This window comes from Styela clava, chromosome 1 (assembly GCF_964204865.1).
Source record: "Styela clava chromosome 1, kaStyClav1.hap1.2, whole genome shotgun sequence".
Lineage (NCBI taxonomy): Eukaryota > Metazoa > Chordata > Ascidiacea > Stolidobranchia > Styelidae > Styela > Styela clava.
This window is the reverse complement of record NC_135250.1, coordinates 11,241,328-11,261,853: the sequence shown is the minus strand read 5'-3', so window position 1 is coordinate 11,261,853 and position 20,526 is coordinate 11,241,328. Positions and strand designations below refer to the sequence as shown.

Below are 20,526 nucleotides of genomic sequence, written 5' to 3'. Positions count from 1 at the left end.
GCGATTCATTTTTGTGTTTTTTACCTAACATTTATGCATCTGTATATTAAGGTGACTGCCAACTGCACATCAACTTCATACACTGTTAACCGATTGGTGAAAAATCATGAATATCAATTCCGAATCTTTTCACAAAATAAGTTCGGAGTCAGTTCTGGATTGGTTTCAGAACCAGTTGTCACTAAGGTCTCCTATGTTATTCCTGACGCACCAGGACAGCCAACATATGTCACCTCCGATGAAGACAGCATTACAATCACGTTTACAGAACCAGTCAATGATGGAGGAAACATAATTATTGGTAAACCAGAGTTCATGTTTTTTTTGTGAAGAATTGAAAAAAAAATTGGTGGCTTATGTTTAAACTAATATTTTAATTTAATATTTAAGGTTACCACATTGAACGAAAAGAAAAGAGAAGCACAAGATGGATCAAAGTAACACAAAAACCAATCAAAGAATTTACATTTATTGTGCCTGATTTGACAGAAAACAACTCCTATGAGTTCAGGGTGTTTGCTGAAAATGCTGCAGGAATAAGTGAACCAAGCGAACCATCTGCCATGATGGTATGCCGTGAGCCAATATGTAAGTCATCAGTCATAAATGTTGATTTTTTTTTTTTGCAAAATTATGAAATCGTCATGTAATGGATTTTTAGGTGAACCTGATGCACCTGGAATTGTTCGTGTCACTGATACTACCAGCACAACAGCAGCAATAGTTTGGACACCGCCTCCATGTGATGGCGGCAGTGTTATAATTGGGTACTTGGCAGAGGTTAAACTCATAAATGAAGGTGAAATACTCTACCAATTTATTCTAATATGTTTTTTTTCTGATTGGGGTATTTCATGTAAAATCATATGTTATTGACAGAACAAGTTGACAGTACGTCTGGAGATGAGAACAAGGAAGATTGGCAAAGAATTAATGAAGATCTCATCTGTGACTGCAAATATATAGTTCCAAATCTTATTCCAGGAAAGGAATATCATGTAAGAGTATCAGCTGTAAATGCTGCAGGAACTGGAGAACCAACACAAATTTGTGGGAAGGTTTGTGCAATTTTCTATTTTAATACAATGTAGGTGTTTTATTTCAATGCATCACTCTTTTTAAATGAATTGAATGAATATTACAGGTTGTAGCTGTGGACAAAATTGAACCACCCAGCTTTCAAATAGATGCAGATTTTAAATCTAGTTATGCTGTGAAGGCTGGAGGAGTCTTACGCCTCTTTGTCCTGTATCATGGCCGTCCTCGTCCAACTATTAAATGGAACAAAGAAGGGTCAAAACTGAATGAATCTACAGAAATAATAAACACCAGTTACTCCAGCGAATTGCTCGTTCAGTCCACAACCAGAGATGATTCCGGAAAATACATTCTAATGCTGGAAAACAGCGCTGGAGAAGAGCAGCTCAATTTATCTGTGAAGATCCTAGGTAACGGAATTTCTTTAATATAGAATGCATTTGTGAAATTAGTGAGAAAAAGAAGCAATTAAATTTGGATTAAATCTCAACAGATTCTCCTGGACCTGTTGGTGCAATTGCCTGCAAGGATGTGAGTCGTGATTCTGTTACTCTAACATGGGAAGCACCTATCAATGACGGTGGAGCTCATGTTAGAAACTATATAGTTGAAAAACGAGAAGCATCTCGTAGAAGTTGGCAAGCCGTCACTACGAAATGTTCAAAAACCTCATTCAAAATCGAAAGACTCCAAGAAGGTGAGATGGTTGTCATATCTTGAGCATTCATCTTTAATACTGCAAATATTGAGAAGATATTTTTTACAATTCCATTATTTCCTATAGGATCAGCATACTCGTTCCGTATTATTCCTGAAAATGAATATGGTATTGGAGTCCCGAAACAACTAAATGAAGACATAACTGTCACGGAGGTACCTTCAATGCCCGACCGCCTGGATCTCATCGATGTTACAAAAAATTCGATCACTGCAACATGGACTAAGCCTCATCATGATGGTGGTTCTCGTATTACTGGTTACATATTAGAAATAGCTGAGAAGGGATCCGATAAATTTTTTGAATGTGCTCAAGTGAAACAAGGCACTTTCAAATACACTGTAAATAACTTGAAACAGGAAACTGAGTATGAAATGAGAGTTAAAGCTCGTAATAGTGCTGGAGTTGGTGAACCACGATATGCATTCTCAACTGTGATTACAAAAGAGAAACAAGGTAATAATGATTTTCTGAAATTTGAATCAGAAAGTAAAAAAATATACATATATAACTATAAATTATTTTGCAGTTCCACCCAGCCTGGACCTTAAATCGATCTACAATGGAACGATTTCTGCAAAAGCAGGATCTACTATAAAGATGGACATTCCCATATTTGGTGCTCCAGTACCTAAAGCTCTCTGGAGTTTTAAAGATGAGGTTCTGAAAGGTAATTCAAATCAGAGTTTCACATTTTTGTACACAGAATACTGTTTATTAATTTTTAAGTTTACATGATCTGTCAAAAGCAGACAAGTGTACTTGCTATTTAATGGAATTTCATGGAAGAAAAATACTATTTCATGTTATTCTTAACTATTCAATAAATCATATTTTCGTATCAATGTTTAGAGAGTGACAGAGTATTCATATCTACCAATGAAGAAAATACAGTGCTTGTTGTAAAAAATGCAAAGAAGTCGGATACTGGACCTTACCAATTGAAACTTACAAATGAACATGGTGAAAAAAGCAGCATCATACAAGTCGTTGTGCTTGGTAAGTGGTATATAAAAGATATTTATATCTATAAAGTGGTTTTATATTCATTCATCCACTTGCTATCATTTTTTCGACTATTTACAGATAAACCCGGTCCACCATCTGGTCCGATTGAATTTTCTAACATCACTGCAGACTCCATTACAATATCTTGGGAACCACCAAAAGAAAATGGAGGATGTGACATCTCAAATTATAGTGTTGATTTCAGAGAATTTGGTAGATCTACTTGGACAAACTATAATCCAAGCACTACTAGGACAACTATAAAGGTATATTTAAATACTAGTTCTGTGAAAAGATATTTTCTATTCAATGAAACATGATATGTAACATAACACTGTTTTGTTTTCCAGATCAAAGAATTGATGCGATATACTCAATACCAGTTCAGGGTTACTGCTGAAACCAGATTTGGCTTGGGAGATCCTCTAGTCTCTGAAATTTGCCGAGCAGATCACCAATACAGTATGTGCTGTGAAAATATTGTTTGGTCATGTTTGTTTTTGCAAAAAACTTGACACAAATTTTTTATTTACAGCTCAACCTAAACAGCCTGGATTACCGCGTGTTCTTGGGGCAACTCAAGATTCTGTAAGTCTAGCTTGGGATGATCCTGTACAAGATGGTGGCAGTCCCGTAATAGGATACCATGTTGAAAAGAAAGAAAAGCATTCAACGCTCTGGCAAAAAGTCAATAATGAAATAATCAAATCTAAAAGTTATACCACACAGGGTGAGCATTTTAACATTGAGCATCATTCAAGTACATTTTAATGTGATTTTTTTGAACTGTATATTTATGCATTTTTCTGTTTGAAACAGGACTTACTGAAAGCCTGGAGTATCAATTCAGAGTCTTAGCTGAAAATGCTGCGGGCATCGGAAAGCCTAGTGAAGAAACTGACTTTGTTGTCGCAATTAGTGTAGTGGGAATGCCAAGCAATCTCGAAGTATTAGAAATGTCTGCTCACACAATCTTGCTTGCATGGAAGCCTCCCACAGTTGATGGAGGCAGCAAGATTATCGGGTGGGTGTTACTTTAAAATAATCAGTGCATTTCGGTCTTTTTTTGCGTTATTAAATGATGCTTTTATCAGGTATAATATTGAACGTCGCCATGTTCCCAATGGCCGCTGGCTGAAATGTAACTTCAGTAATGTCGCTGCGTGTACATTTGAAGTTGGTGGACTTGCTCCAGCTGACAAATACGAATTCAGAGTAATGGCAAAGAATGAGATTGGAACAATTAGTACGCCTTCGGAAATTCTTGGACCCATTCAATGTCAGCCCAATAATGGTAAGTCTATTGTTAACAAATTTTTATGCAATTTTTTTATTTCCATGCTTCGAATAATATTATTTTCTCTAGTTCCACCGACAATTGAGCTTGACAGCAGCCTTATGTCTGATGTCATCAAAGTAAGAGCTGCAAACTTGTTACGGTTAGAGGCAGAGATTGCAGGAAAGCCGACACCAACTGTAAGTACAATGAACTTTTCCATTCATGAAATTACTTCCAACAAAATTTTCTCATTTTATTTTATTATCATATTCGAATTTTAGGTAACTTGGTTTAAAGGAGATAGAGAATTGGAGAATATTAATCGAATCAAAATTATATCTACATCCAAGACTTCAGCTTTATGTATTAAAGACTGCCAGCGTGAAGATACTGCCAAATATGCAATAGTTTTGCGCAATAACTGTGGAGAGAAGAAAACAACAATAAATGTCAAGATTCTTGGTTAGTGCCTTTTCCGAACATTTTTGTGTGAAACATTAAAAACAGTTATTTGGTTCTTGAAAATGAGGGATTATTGTTTAATTGATGCTATTATCCTAAATTATACAACTATTTAACCTGACCTAATTCATAATCAATTAATGTAATGTGTTAAATAGAATTTAATGAATTTTTTTTCAGGCAAACCAAGTGCTCCTGTGGGACCTGTTGCATTCCCCCAAATTGCAAAAGATTTTTGCCGTCTGTCATGGAATCCACCTATAGAAGATGGCGGAGCAGAAATCACTCACTATATTGTTGAGAAGAAGGACATGTCTCGAATAAGGCAAGTAATATCCATGGGGGATTAGCAGATTTAAAAAAGGGATTTTTTTTATTTGAATATGGATTTCTAAATTCATAATTCTTTTTTAAACAGTTGGGTACCAGTTTACGAAACATTGGAAAAGACCAGTTGTGCTGTAAAGAAATTAATGTCTGGTAGTGAGTATATGTTCAGAGTGTCCGCTGTAAACAAGTATGGCATTGGACCTGCATTGTTGTCATCGAACATTGTTGCCAAAAATCAATTCAGTAAGTTTTATTAGTACGAGGCTGTTTTCAATATGACTTCCAAACCTTGCAAGTGTCTTACTTAAAAAGTATTGTAAATACTTCAGATGTTCCAGAGGCTCCCGGTGCTCCAGAAGTTATTTCAACGACCAAAGATTCTGTTTGCATTATATGGACAAGACCGGACAGTGATGGTGGGTCTAATATCACCAACTATATTGTTGAAAGAAGACAACCACAGGGACGATGGATCAGGTAACTATGGTTCTCGTAATATTTTAATCAACAGTGCATGGTGATTGTAATATATGTTATAATTTCTAGATGTACAAAGGACAAGTCATTATCTGATCTTCGATACAATGTCACAAGCCTGCGTCACTTGTCATATTTCGAGTTCAGAGTGTGTGCGGAAAATGCTGCTGGGTTGGGAGCATTTAGTGACGCCAGCATTCCAACTAAAGTGCAAGAACCTCTTTATCCTCCAGGTAAAATATTGATAAGAAAATGGCATCTAGTGATATGATAAAATATTATATTCTAAAAAAAAAAACTTTAATGTTTACAGCTGCTCCAGCACGTTTAAGAGTAACAAATATTACAAATTGTAGTATCAGTCTTGCTTGGAGTGTCCCTACATATGATGGTGGCTGTCCAATTGATGGATATATTTTAGAAATGGCTGAAAGTGTAACTGATGAAGAAGAAAATTGGGAAAAGTGAGTATTTGTAATAGCTACCTCCTCTTCTCATTAGCAAAATGAACTGGCATCGAATAATACTTGGTATATTAACAGGGTTCACAAATCCAAATACATAAAAGCAATGGAATATAATGTTGTAGGATTGACGAAGGGTCGTGAATACATTTTCAGAGTGTTTGCTGTAAATGAAATATCTGAAAGTGAAGTGCCAGCAAAGGTATGTGAATTCATAACTAAATTGTCATGGAACGGTATATCGTCTATTGCTTATTTTAAAATTCATTTTATATTTGATGTATTTTTCAAAAAAACAGATATCTGACCCAATAGTGACTAAAGACATTCTCGAAGAGCCTGCTATTGAACTCTCTGAAAATCTGAATAAAGTCCTATGTGTGAAAGCAGGAAGGTCTCTGATCTTACATGTTGGAATCACAGGTCAGTATCAACATGTTTAATAATCCCTGTGTAACTTAGGATTTCTGTATCAACCAATTGTTTTTTTTCCTTATTTCAGGTCGCCCAGTTCCTTCTGTCACTTGGTCGAAAACACCTTGTGGCGAAGATTTAGATGAAAGATCAACAATAGAGGGTCATCCAAAATCCAGTGTTTTAAAGATTGCAAAATGTGATCGTTATGATGCAGGAATATACACCGTTACAGCAGAAAATTCTTCTGGCAGAAAAGAAGCTAATATCACAGTTAAAGTATTAGGTGAGGTTAAATAAATCAATCATATAATGTAGTATCTGCATTTTGGAAAAGAAGGTTTAACGTTTTTTCTACTTAAACATTTGTAGATACCCCAGGAAAAGTATCTACTCTTGAAATAGAAGAAGTCACAAAGAGCTCTGTGACAATATCATGGAAATCACCAGAAATTGTTGGTGGTAGTGATGTTAAAAGCTACGTTATCGAAAGGCGTGAACAGACAAGACGGACATGGAACACTGTTGAGAATAGGTTTGTGATTGGGGATCACATTTTGAAGAAGAATATGTGCAGAGAGTTTAGTTTGTTTATTTTCTAATGCATCATCGTTTCAGATGCACTTCAACATTATTTAAAGTTGATGGTCTTCAAGAGGGAGTAAGATATTATTTCAAAGTAACACCAGAAAATGAGTTTGGAGTTGGAGAAGAACAAGAAACTGAAAAATCTGTTTTGGCGTGTGAGCAACCTTCACCGCCAGCAAGTATAGAGGTAAATGTACTCAAATTTTAAAAACTGTTTTTTTCAAAAATTTTCATTATTTGAATTGTCATTGCTTACGTTCAAAAATTACACAGGTTACAGATATTACCAACAATAGTGTAACCTTGCTTTGGAAGTCACCTTGCCAAGATGGAGGAACACCTATTGAAGGATATCAACTCGAAGTAAAAGAGAAAGGTAAGTATAATAAATGTAATTTTGGTTAAACTTCAACCAGACAAGTATCTACATCAATATAACCCACTTTTAGACACTGACAAATGGAAAAATGCAGGAAGCACATCTCAGCTGAAGCATGTAGTAAAAGGTCTCAAGGAGGGAAAAGATTACTTTTTTAGAGTAAAAGCAAAAAATGCCAGTGGATTTGGAGAACCGAAAGAATTACTGTCATCTGTCACCATTAAAGAACAACCAGGTAAAATTTCTATTTGTTTGCATATTATTACTATTTATTTTTGCAATTTTATATATTCTACTAATCAATCATTACTTCTAGAAAAACCTGCAATCAAAATTATCGACTCTTCAAAGCACGTAAGCATAAAGGGGGGTGAGGATATCTTACTGAAATTTTCAGTCTGTGGAAGACCACAACCAGCCATCACTTGGCACAAAAATGCTGCTGCTTTGGAGCAATCTAAAAGGTGGGTAAAAATCAATGAATCAAATGAAATATTTTGTACTATTTATACTCATAGGTCTAAGGTTTTGTCATTGAATTTTAATATTTTATGTTTGATTAAGAATAAACTTCGCTACTGATGATGGTGTAACAACTCTAGCAATAAAGGAAGCCAAAGTGGAAGATTTGGGCGAATACAAATTGACTGCAACAAATGACGTTGGAAAGACCAGTGAAATCGTGATTGTAACTATTCTTGGTAAGAATTGTCTTGTTACTTAAACACAATACTTACAATTTCTATATTATAACCTATTTACCTTTTTTTAGATGTTCCTTCATCTCCAACTGGACCTGTTGACTTTGCAGAAGTTACCGGTAATTCTTTAGTACTTACATGGCAACCACCATTGTATGATGGAGGAGCCATGATTACCAACTACAAGGTTGAAAGAAAAGAAACACACGGACGCAACTGGACAGTTGTTAGTGACACTGTCACGAGGTAAACACTGCAACAACTCGTATAAATATTAAGTATCTTATCAGAATTAGCTTGTTCTAATATAGCTCATTTGTATTTTCAAAGGACATGTATGAAAGTCACAAAATTAGAAGAAAATGGAGAATACATATTTAGAATATCAGCTGAAAATCGATTTGGTGTTGGAAAATATTTACTTTCAGAAAGTGTGGTTGTTAAAAACCGTTATGGTGTGTATTTTCTGATTTATATGTAGATTGTTAGGTTAGACCTCACAGTGCGTATGTAGCAAGATTGACAAAACGTTTATGATTGGTGAATATTTCGGTATCCCTACATCTGCTCAACTACCAAAAAACACGAAATAAGCTTCCATAGCTGTCAAGCTCTTGATGAATAGGACATTAAAATTCTTGGTTTAACTGTCACTCAAAATGTTAACAGGTTACTCAAATCTTTGTTTGGCCTGTATATCACTGCTGTCTCTATCTGTATATCATAAATCTTAAATAGCTCATTTGTTTGGGACTGTGTAGGTTTTATCTCAGTAAAGATTTCTTGCAAATGTATATTCCTTATCATCTCAGCGAATAGTAGGTAACTCATAATCATGAAAATTTATTATTTGATCAGGTATACCTGGTCCACCAAGTAGTCCTCAGGTTTTGGAAGTTGTTAGTGATGCTATTTCTTTATGCTGGATGGAACCAGTCAATAATGGTGGATTGAATATGATTGGATACATTGTTGAAAGAAAGGAAAAGAAGGTATATAATTTATCTGTGTAAGTATTGTTGAGTTAAATAGGAGTACGCAATGAAACATTTGATTTTATTATCCAGGGCAAAAGATGGATTAGAGCCACACGCCAACCTGTAAAAGAGACTCGTTTTACCAGCACTGGTCTAATTGAAGGAATTGAATACATTCACCGTGTCTTTGCTGTAAATGAAAAGGGAGAGGGCAAGTAAGTGTAATCTGACACACAACTCTGGTACACACGACCTTAATTTTCTGTCCTAATTTAAAAAAATCATACCTCTATTTTAGACCTAGCAAGGAGACTGTCGCAGTACTTTGCTGTGATCCAGTTGATCCCCCAAGTGCACCTCGTAATCCAAGAGTTGTTGAGATTACGAAAAGCACTCTATCTCTTGCATGGGATAAACCAGAATCTGAAGGTGGATCAAAAGTGTCTGGCTATTTTATTGAAATGCGAAAGGTTGGTATCTGTATTGATTATATTTGTCTTGCACCTTTTCAAAAATCTCCCTGAATGGGTTGATTTGTGACACTCCTTAAATGAGTTGCTTTGTGACATTCAAATAGCTTCTGCAACTAATCATAAATATATCTTAACGTTAAAAGGGTGAAGAATGGTGGGAAAGATGCAATACCACTCCCATACGTTTCACACACTACTCATTAAAAGGAATGACTGATGGAGGCCAATATTTAATTCGATTAATGGCTGTTAATGCTGGTGGTGTTGGTGATGCAGTAGAAATGGAAAAACCAATTGTCATTAAAGATGAAAGTGGACTCCCCAAATTCATTGTAGATGATGAGGTAATTGTTTCTTATTTTGAAATCCTTCATAACAGTTTCATAATCCACATTGGATATGATATCTAATATTATCATACTCTCAATTTTACAGGTTTGCAACCTTGGAATTACTGTTGAGCAAGGTGATATCCTTTCGATTCCAGTTAAGTTCAAATCTCAACCCAAACAATCTGTTACATGGTTGAAACAGAATACCAAAGATGAGGATTTCAAATCTAGATGCTCCATTAGTGTCAATGAAAGTTTTACAGAACTTCTCATCAAAAAAGTGACCCCAGCTGATGCTGGAATTTATGGAGTGAGGTTGGAAAATAAATGCGGAGTGAAAGAGGTAAAATTTCTCAGTCAAATATTTTTCTGCTTGATTGTTTTTATTTGATTTATATGTTTGAAAATGATTTTGCTTTTTGATAGATCCAAATTCCTGTTGTTGTTTGCTGTCCACCAGCTGCACCCGAAGGGCCAGTTGTGTTCAGTAACATTACTCCAAACTCGGTTTCTGTTTCTTGGAAAGAAACTCCCAGCATTGTTGAAAAATACATTGTAAAATATCGGGAAGAGAAACAGACAGTTTGGGTCACTGCAGCTGTTGTGACTACAGAAACAAGCTGTACAATTAAAGGTATGGATTGAAAAATTTTGATCTTAGTTTTTGTTTAACAATTTGTTGAGTAAATTTAAAAACATGATATTGATATTTCAGGTCTAATCAAAGATGAAAGATACTATTTCCAAATTGCAGCAGTTAATCAATATGGCCAAAGTCCTGTGCTTGAATTAAATCAGCCTCTGATACCAACAATCAAATTGCTAGTTCCTAAACCACCTCAGCATGTTGAGGTATATATATATATATTTATATATATATTATGAGTTCATATGTTCAATGGGACTACATGAATCTCACTATAAATTAATTTTGTTCAGATCAATGAAGTGACAAAAGATAAGATTTGTGTTTCTTGGATGCCTGTACTGGAAGATGGGGGATCTCCAATAAGCGGTTACTATGTTCAATGTAAAGAAGTGTCATCAGATTCATGGTGCAAGATCAACAAAGTTCTTACAAAGAACAACTGTCTAACTGTACAAGATGTTGTTGAAAATGCAGAATACGAGTTCTGTGTGGTTGCTGTTAACAGTGTGGGAGATAGTGAACCATCGGAAACATCTGAATCTGTTATTTGCAAAGATCCAGATGATGTACCCTCTCCTCCAGAAGATCTTGAGGTCCAAAATCTTACACGAAACTCTATTACACTTGCATGGAACGAGCCTTCATTCCGAGGAGTAACACCAATACTTGGTTATATTGTTGAAGTTAGGTAAGTATTGATTGCTTTGTGGGCTTAGTAGTGATAAATATACATGTATGGTTATTTGAATATCTTATTCTGTGATAGGAAACCCGACTCTACAATTTGGGAGTGCACACATGAAGTTGCATTGATGGAGCCGAACCATCAAATATGTGAACTGGATGAAGATACTGCATATGAAATCCGTGTAACAGCAGTGAATGACTCTGGCAAATCCAGGTATGCTAATATATAAGGTTTTTAATATAATAAGGGGGTTTTTGGTAGCTTTAAACAAGCATTCACTTTTTTCAAGGCCTGTCATATTTGAAAAGCCGATTGTGACAAAGAAACCAGTTGGTGAACCACCTCTTATATTGGAGCCACTCAGCAATGAAAACTGCACAGTTGGAGATACTGCCATTCTTGCATGTAGAATTTCTGGCAAACCAGAACCTAAAATTTCTTGGTGGAGGTAAGCTACGCAAATACGACTACGTAAATATAATTCATTCTCTAGATAACTCTGTACCTTGCACCCATTATACTTTTGTTCACTTACACAGAAATGGGGTGGAAATGTCTACAGGAGGAAACATTAAAATCTTAGCAGAGGGTGAAATGCATTCTATTCATATTAACAATGTCACCGTGCTTGATAGTGGGGAGTATACTATCACAGCAAAGAATTCAATTGGAAAAGTAGAAAGCATATCTTGTGTTGCTGTCAATGGTAAGTATAAGCATCGATATTGAGTACTGATGATTAATAGGTTATTGGCAGAAAACTAAATGTTCGTTTTCATCAGGGTCACCAGTTGTGGATGACAAATTCAACTTCCAAGAAAATATCTCTATGAAGTCTGGTGAACAGTTGGATATCCACGTATCCTACCTTGGGTTGCCTAAGGCTGATGCTATGTGGAGTAAAGGTGGATTATCCGTACAACCGGGAGAAAATTGTACACTTGAAACTACAAATATGTACGCACATTTGCAATTAAGTAATGTCACTCGCTCTGATTGTGGAAAATACACTGTAGTATTGAGCAACATCCATGGAAAAAATACATATTCTGTCAATTGTGAAGTATATGACAAACCAACCAAACCAAGAGACCTGACATTCTCGGACATCACAGATTCTAGCCTTTCGCTCATATGGAATGAGCCAGAAGATTGTGGAGGGTCTCCTGTGGTTCAATACATCATAGAAAAATGTGAACAAAATGTAGAACCATTGAAATGGGAGCTTGTGACATCTCTGGCTGTCAAAACTGAATACAAGGTCGGTACATCACTTGGTTACCTCGTAATTAAATTGTTTTGAGCGTTGAACTAATTGAATATATTGTCTTTTTAGGTTGAAGGTTTGACTCAAAAGCACTCTTATATTTTCCGAGTGACTGCAAAGAGTAAATATGGACTTTCTGAAGCCATTGTGATGGAAGATCCCATTATTATTCGAACCCCTACTGATGCTCCTCTAACACCCACAAACATATCGGTAAAATTTTTGGATACTGTCAACTAACTTTGTGTTATTGCTATTGTCTATAAAAAATTACTGACCTTATTACTTTCAGGTAAATGGTATCACTTCTGATGCATGTATACTGAACTGGAAGCAGCCAAAGACTGATCGTACCAAGGTCACTAGTTACATTGTGGAAAAGCGTGACAATGAAAATACTGAATGGAGTAGTGTAACAATCGACACAATTACAGAGACTGTTTGTTGTGTTACTGGATTGCTTCTAGGACAAACTTATGAATTCAGGTACTTTTCATTTTATATAATGGATATGATTTAATTTACGTTTTATGAAATTTAATTCAATGAACCTATATTTCTAGAATTACATCTGAAAATGACAGTGGAAAATCTGATCCATCCGAACCAACACCAGCCATGACTCCAAAAGAGAATGTAAGAGTTGTCAAACCACGTTTCATGGAACAAATGAGGGACATTGTAGCCAAACCAGGTCAGAATGTCACATTGTTCTCCAAAATATCTGGTCAGCCTAAGCCTATTATCAAATGGTACAAGGGTGGACGTGAAGTCGTGCAAGATAGCAAACACCAAATGCGATATGGAAGAGGAAATAACTACAGTATGAACATAAGTAGGGCCTGTATTGAAGATGAAGGTCCATATACCATCAGGGCAATCAATGTTGGAGGTTCAACAAGTTGCACCATCAATATTACTATTCATCTTCCTGCAAGAGTATTGTTGCCACGTTATATGTTAAACGAAGCAACACACTGCAAAGTCCATGAATCTGTTGGTTTGAAGGTTCCTATTGAAGGCTCACCTATGCCAAAAGTAACTTGGTCTAAAGCTGGTAAACAGATCACTCAAGAAGTAAGTGGTTACAATATTGTAACAACCTCATCTTCGACAACACTTATGATTAAAGATGCCTGGCGATCTGATTCTGGATTCTACAACATCACATTGGATAATAGGTTCGTATTATTCTTCAATCAATTGATTATAAGTGATTTCATGCAAGAAAAAATTGGAAGCATTTTTAATTCTTTAATTTTAGATTTGGAAGTCATCAAGCCACTGTTCAGTTGCTAGTAGCAGACAAACCAGGTCAACCAGAACGTCTTAAAGTTTCTGGAATATCTAGAGATTCTGTTGATCTGTCTTGGACCGCACCTTCAGATGATGGTGGAAAGGCAATTTTAAAATACATCATTGAAAAATCTTTGGTAAGCAGTGAGAGGTGGATGAAAGTGTCATCTTCAAGTACAACACGCTACACCTTGTGTGGTTTGTCTGGCCGAACTAGCTATCTGTTCAGAATTCGTGCAGAGAATGAGTGTGGTCAAAGTAGCCCATCTACTCCATCCAGAATCATAACAACAAAGGAAGATCCTACAATGGCTGCGACATATGATGAAATGGTGGATGTTTCTGGAGACATAGACTCCAAAAATGCCAAGGTATAGGGAATCTGTTATGCTGTGTCAATATTGTGATGTTGACTGTTGTAATATTGAGATCTTGTTCATAAGATCAAAACTTATTATTAAATTTATTTACTTTTAGACACAGACAAATGTCAATGTGCTTAGCAAATACAACTTACTAGAAGAGCTTGGTCGTGGTGCATTTGGAAATGTTCACAGAGCCCAGGAAATTAGTACTGGTAAAATTATGGCAGCTAAGATTGTAAAAACTGATGATGAACACAATTATGCCTCAGTAAAAAGAGAAATTGCGGTAATGAAGAAACTAAACCATCCAAACTTACTTCAATTACATGAAATCTTTGAAGCCAAAGGAGAATTTGTAAGTGTAAAAACTATTTGAACGTTAGTTTTTCAGGTTGATATTGTATTTTAATTCCATGCACATCTCTATATTTAGACTATGATTGTTCAATTTGTTTCTGGCGGGGATCTCTTTGAGAGAATTACCAGCGATCTCTTTGACCTCACTGAAGACATCTGCATCCAGTTTATTAAACAAATTACCATGGTTGGTGTTATAATTTTTACATAGCTAAGCAATTTTACTATAATATAGGACGATTGAACAAATACAGAATTGAATATTTATTTTTTACAGGGTCTGGCATTCATGCATTATGCAAATATTGTTCATCTTGACCTCAAGCCGGAAAATGTCTTATTTGTAACGAGAAAGAGCAATAATCTAAAATTAGTTGACTTTGGAGCATCAAGAGAATTGCGATCTGGGGAAGGTTGGTTTACATGCATATTCTATTCACGTTTCATATTTTGGTCATTACTGTCTGCTAAATAATTACTTTTATACTTTACAGCTCTCAAGATTGCATATGGAACACCAGATTTCTGCGCACCTGAAGTAATTACAAATGACTCTGTAGGCCGTGCAACAGACATGTGGTCTCTTGGTGTCCTCACTTACATTCTTCTGTCTGGTGTTTCACCATTCAAAGGTGAAAATGACTCCGAAACATTGAAGAATGTTAGTGATGCTGAATGGGATTTCAATCATGAAGCATGGGCAAATATATCTGATGAAGCCTTGGACTTTGTTGACAGGTAAAAGTTTTTTCAAATTATTTATTGAAGTATAATGAATGATATGGTTTTTAATAATTCTTTGAAATTTCAGACTTCTCATCAGAGAAAAATGTGAAAGAATGTTTTCGAGAGATGCTCTTCTTCATCCATGGCTCTCTTCTGATATTGAGAATGTTGAGGAACTTGTGGCTGAGAAAAGATCTCAAGTGATACCAACTATGCTGCATCGTAAATTTTTCAAAGCAAACATAATATTTGAAGCATCTACTGTTGTGGTCTCTCTTGGTCGTTTAGCTTATGGAGGTTCTCTTCGTTCATGCAAAGGAAAGTCAGTCTCCAAACTAAAAGTAGAAACCGTTAACATGAATCCATGTCTAGCACCATTGCATCATCAGTTCGTTGCTGAAGGAGGGGATGCAAAATTGGAAAGCAAAATTTATGATGCTGAAGGAGATGAAGATATTACTTGGTTCAAAGGCAATATCAGATTGGAAGAAAGTGAAAAATATCAATTCGCTTATGACGAGGAATCTGATAAATTCTCTCTTATTGTCAGAGGTGTTCAGAAGTCTGATGACAGCACATACAGATGCAAAGTCGAAAATGGCTTTGGAACCTCATCACAGCAATGTGAATTGTGTGTGCAATTGAAATCTGGGTAAGTTTGTATGACTACTCTTGGTTGTATTTTTTCCAAAAGCTTCATGGTTAAGTACTTCTGTTCTGAATATACCTTTCTTTTTAGTAAATGGACACGTGTGCCACGTACCATATACATTTCCAAGCACAAAAAGATTGCAAAGCGATCTGGAGGAGAAGTCATGCGCTCACTAAGACATGCACCTGAATTCACTCTTCCTCTGTACAACAGAACCGTCTATGCGGGAGAGAGTGTAACATTTTCTGTAACTGGTAAGATTCTTAGCATATTGTTTTCGTAATATTCAACTGTTGCATAGAATGAATGTTTCTACGTGCGTTTATAAACTTGAATATTAGATAATCCATTATCCTTCTATCTTTTTAGTCACTGTTCATCCAACACCTGAAATAACATGGTATCACAATGCGCAAAAAGTCAAAATCAGTTCTGACGACAAGAAATATGTTGAATATCGAGAGAAAGGACTGTATAGACTTACTATTTGTGATTGTGATTTCCGGGATGGTGGCGATTTGTTGGTCATAGCAAGAAACAAATATGGAGAAGACATGTGCAAAGCATCTTTGGTTATAAAACGTAAGATCGAATTTGCTTGGTTAGCATGTTTAAAAGTATTTGACCCAGATCTTTGTTTGGTTATCACCCTTAAACTGTTGTATGAGTAAAAATATATACTTGAAAAAATACAAAATTGGCATCAATTATCAAGAACTACACAACGAAATATTATCAAAAATTTGCAGGTAAACCATCGCAAGCTGAAGTCAGTCTTCGACCAACATTCAGAAGACTTATGGCAAATCAATATGTTCATGAAGGCCAGTCTGCAAAATTTGATATTAGAGTGGCTGGTTATCCAAAGCCTGAAGTTACATGGTAAGAGAGGGTGTCCATTGAATTCAAATATTAATCTTATTGTGAGAGACCAACTAAAAAATCCTCAATTCCAGGGAAAAAGATGGAAAGCTTTTGCGAGCAGACAATCATCATGAAATGGTGTGGGAAGACCAGCAGTCTTGTTATCTTTTGATAAAGGATGTCTTCCAACCTGATGCAGGAATGTATAAAGCAACTGCTAGAAATTCAGCTGGAGCAGCAAGTAGCAAGGCTTTACTTAGCATCAAAAAGCCCATTAAACGAATCGATGAGTAAGTTATCATTCATTGTAGCAATATATAATCAAACTTCGATGCAGATTGAAATTATTAAACTAATATTATTTTTGCAGATATGTTACTTTTAGTCCTTTTGAAAGCAAAGGTTACAAGAAGGCTGATATATTGGCTGCTCTCAAAGGGGGTGATACTGATCAGAATTTGCCAGAATCAGCTCGGCTAGCTCTTTTGACTGCATCATCATTAGTTCGATCTGGACAGAATGCAAGCTCATTCTTGGAAGACGAAGATGCTGAAGAAAAAAGAGCTAAAATCAAATACAATAAATTAGTTGCCAGTTTGCCATACTCTGTACCACAACCAATTGAGCATGATGATGACATTCTGGAGGAAGACAAGGAGCTTTTATCATATGAACCAAGAAGTGCTACGAGATGGTACAGAAAGGTTGGTGTCTGCACTGGCTTCGAAAGATAATTGATAATGTATTTTGTTACACTCTAGAAACCACTTTAGTTATATATTTTTTAATGCACAATTTTGTCGTCATGAAAATGTTATAACTAGGTAAGCATTTACCGGTATATCTCTAATGCCCTTGATAATATTGTTAACAGGTTCAAGCTTCAAATGAATTATATATCGCCCCTGACATGTCTCGTGGTTCCCAAAGAAGCTACAGAGTTAAGAAGCATGTGAATCCTGATAAGGCGTATGTTATTCCTGAGAGGCGAATTACGACAATGAAGGTTCCAACACAGGAAAACTTTGAAGAAGATCCCAAATCTGCAGTAGCAAGATTCAAAAATCCCACAAAGACTGAAGATGAATCTCGTTTTGAATTGCGGAGAAAATTCTATCATCCAATGGCAGATGATGAAAAGGTATAGCAAAAGCTAAAATTTGGCGATTGTGTTATGGTGAAAAAAAACATGGTGCTCAATAAATAAACCACTATGCATTTGTTTTAGTACTTGCAACCTGTGGATGAATATCTTATGGAACAATCGAGCATTGAATATTTAGCAGAGGAAGCCGCCATGGACTCTGCACCAATCAGGTAAGTGAACGAGTCTTTATAGTATCTTTATAGTTTAAAATTTGCTTATGTACATTTATATCTTTACATGTCTTAAATCAATTAACAGGGTTCGGAGACAAAATTCAGACAAAGATGTTAGTATCTCGCCAGAGTTAACTTACACTATCCCTTCGAAGGATTTGGAAACCAGATCATTTTCCAAGATGCGTGAAAGGCATGATGCAGTAGAAAATATAGGAAAATCGAGGTTAGTATTGACTAATTTAACCACACAACATAATGTTGGCTACTTCAACACAGAATACATTCCATGGGCATATTGTTGAATATTATCATGCAATTCAATGAAAAACTTCTTCTGGTCAAACTGTATTGTTGTCTTAGATCCAGCATGAAAAAAGATCCCTCGGAAGATAACATTCTACGGCCCATGGCTTTAAAAATATCTCAGTATGGCAGTAGGCAGAAAACTGAAATACCTTCTCTGAGTACTTCATCCGAAGAAATTGGGGGAATGTCATGGTATCAAAAACGACTTCAAAAGATGAAAATGAAACCAACAGCCGAAGAACTAGCATATGAAGAAGGTTATGAATGCAAAGTTTCTAATCCCAAACTGCCTAAGGCTACACTTGAGAACTTCACACAGGGAAGCACAGCTGTCCGCAGAAGGTATATTGAAATTAAAAAAGACTTTCTGGGAGGAATAAATCGACTAATTATTCATGCAACTATTTAAATACCTGTTTCAGATCATTCGAATTTGAAGAATTGACGAGACCTGTGTCAGAAATGTTTCCAGAGAGAAAAAGGTGGTCATCATCCTCTTCTTCAAGTTCTAGTGACATTGATGATGAAGTGACTAAAACATCACCAAGGTGAGTTATGTTATATATTTTGACATGCTCTCTAAGGATATTTTTCTTATGTGCTTGTCTTTTTGTAACCGGATTAAGTCATTTGGATAATTTTTACTTTCAGGGTTACTAAATCTGGAGTCAGATTCTCTGAACTCTCTCCAGAAAATTCCAAAGGCAGATCAACTCATGAAGCACCAAAATTTCAGTTAAAAATGAGGTGAGAATTCGCTCATATTATACCTTGCATTTGAATGTCATACAATGAAACTTATTTGCTTAATTGTATCTATTGATCCATAGATCTCATGTGGTATCTGCTGGAATGAACACAAAATTCACTGCAGCGGTGAAGGCAATGCCTCAGGCCAACATTCGCTGGCAAAAAGATGGCATGTTGATTTTTGCTGATGGTGACAAATACAGAATGTCAGATGTTAATGGTGGGTATTCTTGTCAAATTTCTCAATATTTGTAAAATATTTAAATTTTTCCTTCTGCCACAAAGTGGAAAACTTTGTACTAAATTGTTGTGGATGCTACTGTTATGTTAGGAGGTGAAAATATGCTCCCCAGTTTCGACTACAAGACATCAATTGAAATATTTTAGTACAAGTTTCAAAAAATTTCTCTGGACCCACCCATTGTTTTAACCATAAGTGCACTTTAAAAGTATACTTGGTCATGGAAATTCTGTTATAATATATATCATATCTGCATGTGTTCATATTTTCATTTATATCCTAATCCTATTTTTTCAGGTGTCATCTCTCTTGAAATCAAGAACTGTGGTCGCGAAGATACAGGATCATACAGATGTCTGGCCCGTAATGAACATGGAGAGGTTTCTGCATACACCACTTTGGAAGTAACTGGGAGCAATTCAAGGTTTGCAATAGTTTATATGAATATAGACTTCCAAAATCTTATCAGTAGTCCAGTATAAATAAAAAAAGACGCGTTGGATCTAGGTTATATCGAGGTAAGGAATCAAAATCATGCCTATTACCTTTTTAGAGACTACAAGCGAAGACCAAAGTCGACTATGAATGATGATGATTGGAGAAGGCATTAACTGCCATCCAAACATTCAGAATATATTGGCTCAGTTTGATGATGGATGTCAGTCTAATTTTTCGAATGACTTTCTGAAATACTTAATTCTAAAATGTTTGAAACAGTATGTACTGATTTTATGCTCGTGTGCTTCTTATACAGCGGAATATTTTATACACAGCAAGTGTTAATGCATGTTGTAAACTTGTTGTTTTTATGATTTTATTGTAACTTATGTAAATACAAAGTTGCTTGCCTCAAATATAATCACAAGTTCATTTTATTTATTTTTTAAAAATTATTGTCATAGTGTTCTAGTCGATTACTTATCATATTTCATTGACTGAATTTAAAGTTTGATATGTGCCAAGAAACGCTTTGAAATTTCGTGAACAGTTTTATTCAAGAATTTTTGCCCACAATTTGTGGATAATAAATGGTCATTGACCACAAGTATGATGCAGTCAAAGATTTTGAAATGTCTTTCTGGGGATATGATCTATAGAGCATGTAAGACATTAGTCTTATATAGGCAGATTGAAAGAGCTTTCAAATCAAAAAACGTGCACAAACCTTAGAAAAACGTCTAAAACTAACTTCTACAACCAGCTTTCAGCTGTATTGCAACACGCGAGCTTATCAACTTAAGTCTCTTTCGCATCATTGTGATTCGTCAAACTTAGCTGCCGTGTACGTGTGGTGATGCTTATCAATGTCCACAATATTAGTCTATTTGTCTCTCTGATTTGCATAAAAGGCCCCGGTTCATCTGACAACGATTTTGTCCAAAAACCTTGAAAGATTTGTACC

The 20,526-nt window shown here is 35.7% G+C and overlaps 1 protein-coding gene across 1 annotated transcript in view; it reads left to right on the top strand.

The window, feature by feature from the left end:
- Nucleotides 1-20,172, top strand: part of LOC120340877 (titin-like) — a 99,494-nt gene extending 79,322 nt beyond the window's left edge. Inside the window, exons 250-316 of the mRNA XM_078115256.1 lie at nucleotides 52-301; nucleotides 391-588; nucleotides 662-799; nucleotides 880-1,058; nucleotides 1,145-1,448; nucleotides 1,532-1,735; nucleotides 1,823-2,212; nucleotides 2,286-2,426; nucleotides 2,609-2,755; nucleotides 2,843-3,030; nucleotides 3,115-3,226; nucleotides 3,300-3,494; nucleotides 3,584-3,788; nucleotides 3,859-4,058; nucleotides 4,131-4,240; nucleotides 4,325-4,505; nucleotides 4,686-4,830; nucleotides 4,924-5,078; nucleotides 5,165-5,312; nucleotides 5,382-5,545; nucleotides 5,626-5,776; nucleotides 5,855-5,978; nucleotides 6,076-6,199; nucleotides 6,279-6,476; nucleotides 6,563-6,725; nucleotides 6,809-6,965; nucleotides 7,052-7,154; nucleotides 7,228-7,392; nucleotides 7,474-7,621; nucleotides 7,722-7,858; nucleotides 7,930-8,104; nucleotides 8,189-8,313; nucleotides 8,717-8,850; nucleotides 8,926-9,050; nucleotides 9,134-9,305; nucleotides 9,452-9,652; nucleotides 9,744-9,983; nucleotides 10,067-10,274; nucleotides 10,356-10,492; nucleotides 10,580-10,977; nucleotides 11,056-11,190; nucleotides 11,267-11,425; nucleotides 11,517-11,683; nucleotides 11,760-12,238; nucleotides 12,314-12,457; nucleotides 12,537-12,730; nucleotides 12,808-13,425; nucleotides 13,509-13,911; nucleotides 14,018-14,260; nucleotides 14,339-14,449; nucleotides 14,540-14,675; nucleotides 14,757-15,000; nucleotides 15,074-15,640; nucleotides 15,728-15,894; nucleotides 16,010-16,222; nucleotides 16,390-16,522; nucleotides 16,597-16,794; nucleotides 16,875-17,208; nucleotides 17,379-17,645; nucleotides 17,733-17,821; nucleotides 17,910-18,050; nucleotides 18,188-18,475; nucleotides 18,556-18,681; nucleotides 18,785-18,880; nucleotides 18,964-19,103; nucleotides 19,422-19,548; nucleotides 19,678-20,172. Coding sequence (XP_077971382.1) covers nucleotides 52-301; nucleotides 391-588; nucleotides 662-799; nucleotides 880-1,058; nucleotides 1,145-1,448; nucleotides 1,532-1,735; nucleotides 1,823-2,212; nucleotides 2,286-2,426; nucleotides 2,609-2,755; nucleotides 2,843-3,030; nucleotides 3,115-3,226; nucleotides 3,300-3,494; nucleotides 3,584-3,788; nucleotides 3,859-4,058; nucleotides 4,131-4,240; nucleotides 4,325-4,505; nucleotides 4,686-4,830; nucleotides 4,924-5,078; nucleotides 5,165-5,312; nucleotides 5,382-5,545; nucleotides 5,626-5,776; nucleotides 5,855-5,978; nucleotides 6,076-6,199; nucleotides 6,279-6,476; nucleotides 6,563-6,725; nucleotides 6,809-6,965; nucleotides 7,052-7,154; nucleotides 7,228-7,392; nucleotides 7,474-7,621; nucleotides 7,722-7,858; nucleotides 7,930-8,104; nucleotides 8,189-8,313; nucleotides 8,717-8,850; nucleotides 8,926-9,050; nucleotides 9,134-9,305; nucleotides 9,452-9,652; nucleotides 9,744-9,983; nucleotides 10,067-10,274; nucleotides 10,356-10,492; nucleotides 10,580-10,977; nucleotides 11,056-11,190; nucleotides 11,267-11,425; nucleotides 11,517-11,683; nucleotides 11,760-12,238; nucleotides 12,314-12,457; nucleotides 12,537-12,730; nucleotides 12,808-13,425; nucleotides 13,509-13,911; nucleotides 14,018-14,260; nucleotides 14,339-14,449; nucleotides 14,540-14,675; nucleotides 14,757-15,000; nucleotides 15,074-15,640; nucleotides 15,728-15,894; nucleotides 16,010-16,222; nucleotides 16,390-16,522; nucleotides 16,597-16,794; nucleotides 16,875-17,208; nucleotides 17,379-17,645; nucleotides 17,733-17,821; nucleotides 17,910-18,050; nucleotides 18,188-18,475; nucleotides 18,556-18,681; nucleotides 18,785-18,880; nucleotides 18,964-19,103; nucleotides 19,422-19,548; nucleotides 19,678-19,735 — 13,116 coding nt within the window. The 3' untranslated portion in view covers nucleotides 19,736-20,172. The remainder of the gene's footprint in view (nucleotides 1-51; nucleotides 302-390; nucleotides 589-661; nucleotides 800-879; nucleotides 1,059-1,144; nucleotides 1,449-1,531; nucleotides 1,736-1,822; nucleotides 2,213-2,285; nucleotides 2,427-2,608; nucleotides 2,756-2,842; nucleotides 3,031-3,114; nucleotides 3,227-3,299; nucleotides 3,495-3,583; nucleotides 3,789-3,858; nucleotides 4,059-4,130; nucleotides 4,241-4,324; nucleotides 4,506-4,685; nucleotides 4,831-4,923; nucleotides 5,079-5,164; nucleotides 5,313-5,381; nucleotides 5,546-5,625; nucleotides 5,777-5,854; nucleotides 5,979-6,075; nucleotides 6,200-6,278; nucleotides 6,477-6,562; nucleotides 6,726-6,808; nucleotides 6,966-7,051; nucleotides 7,155-7,227; nucleotides 7,393-7,473; nucleotides 7,622-7,721; nucleotides 7,859-7,929; nucleotides 8,105-8,188; nucleotides 8,314-8,716; nucleotides 8,851-8,925; nucleotides 9,051-9,133; nucleotides 9,306-9,451; nucleotides 9,653-9,743; nucleotides 9,984-10,066; nucleotides 10,275-10,355; nucleotides 10,493-10,579; nucleotides 10,978-11,055; nucleotides 11,191-11,266; nucleotides 11,426-11,516; nucleotides 11,684-11,759; nucleotides 12,239-12,313; nucleotides 12,458-12,536; nucleotides 12,731-12,807; nucleotides 13,426-13,508; nucleotides 13,912-14,017; nucleotides 14,261-14,338; nucleotides 14,450-14,539; nucleotides 14,676-14,756; nucleotides 15,001-15,073; nucleotides 15,641-15,727; nucleotides 15,895-16,009; nucleotides 16,223-16,389; nucleotides 16,523-16,596; nucleotides 16,795-16,874; nucleotides 17,209-17,378; nucleotides 17,646-17,732; nucleotides 17,822-17,909; nucleotides 18,051-18,187; nucleotides 18,476-18,555; nucleotides 18,682-18,784; nucleotides 18,881-18,963; nucleotides 19,104-19,421; nucleotides 19,549-19,677) is intronic.
- Nucleotides 20,173-20,526: the final 354 nt, after the last annotated feature.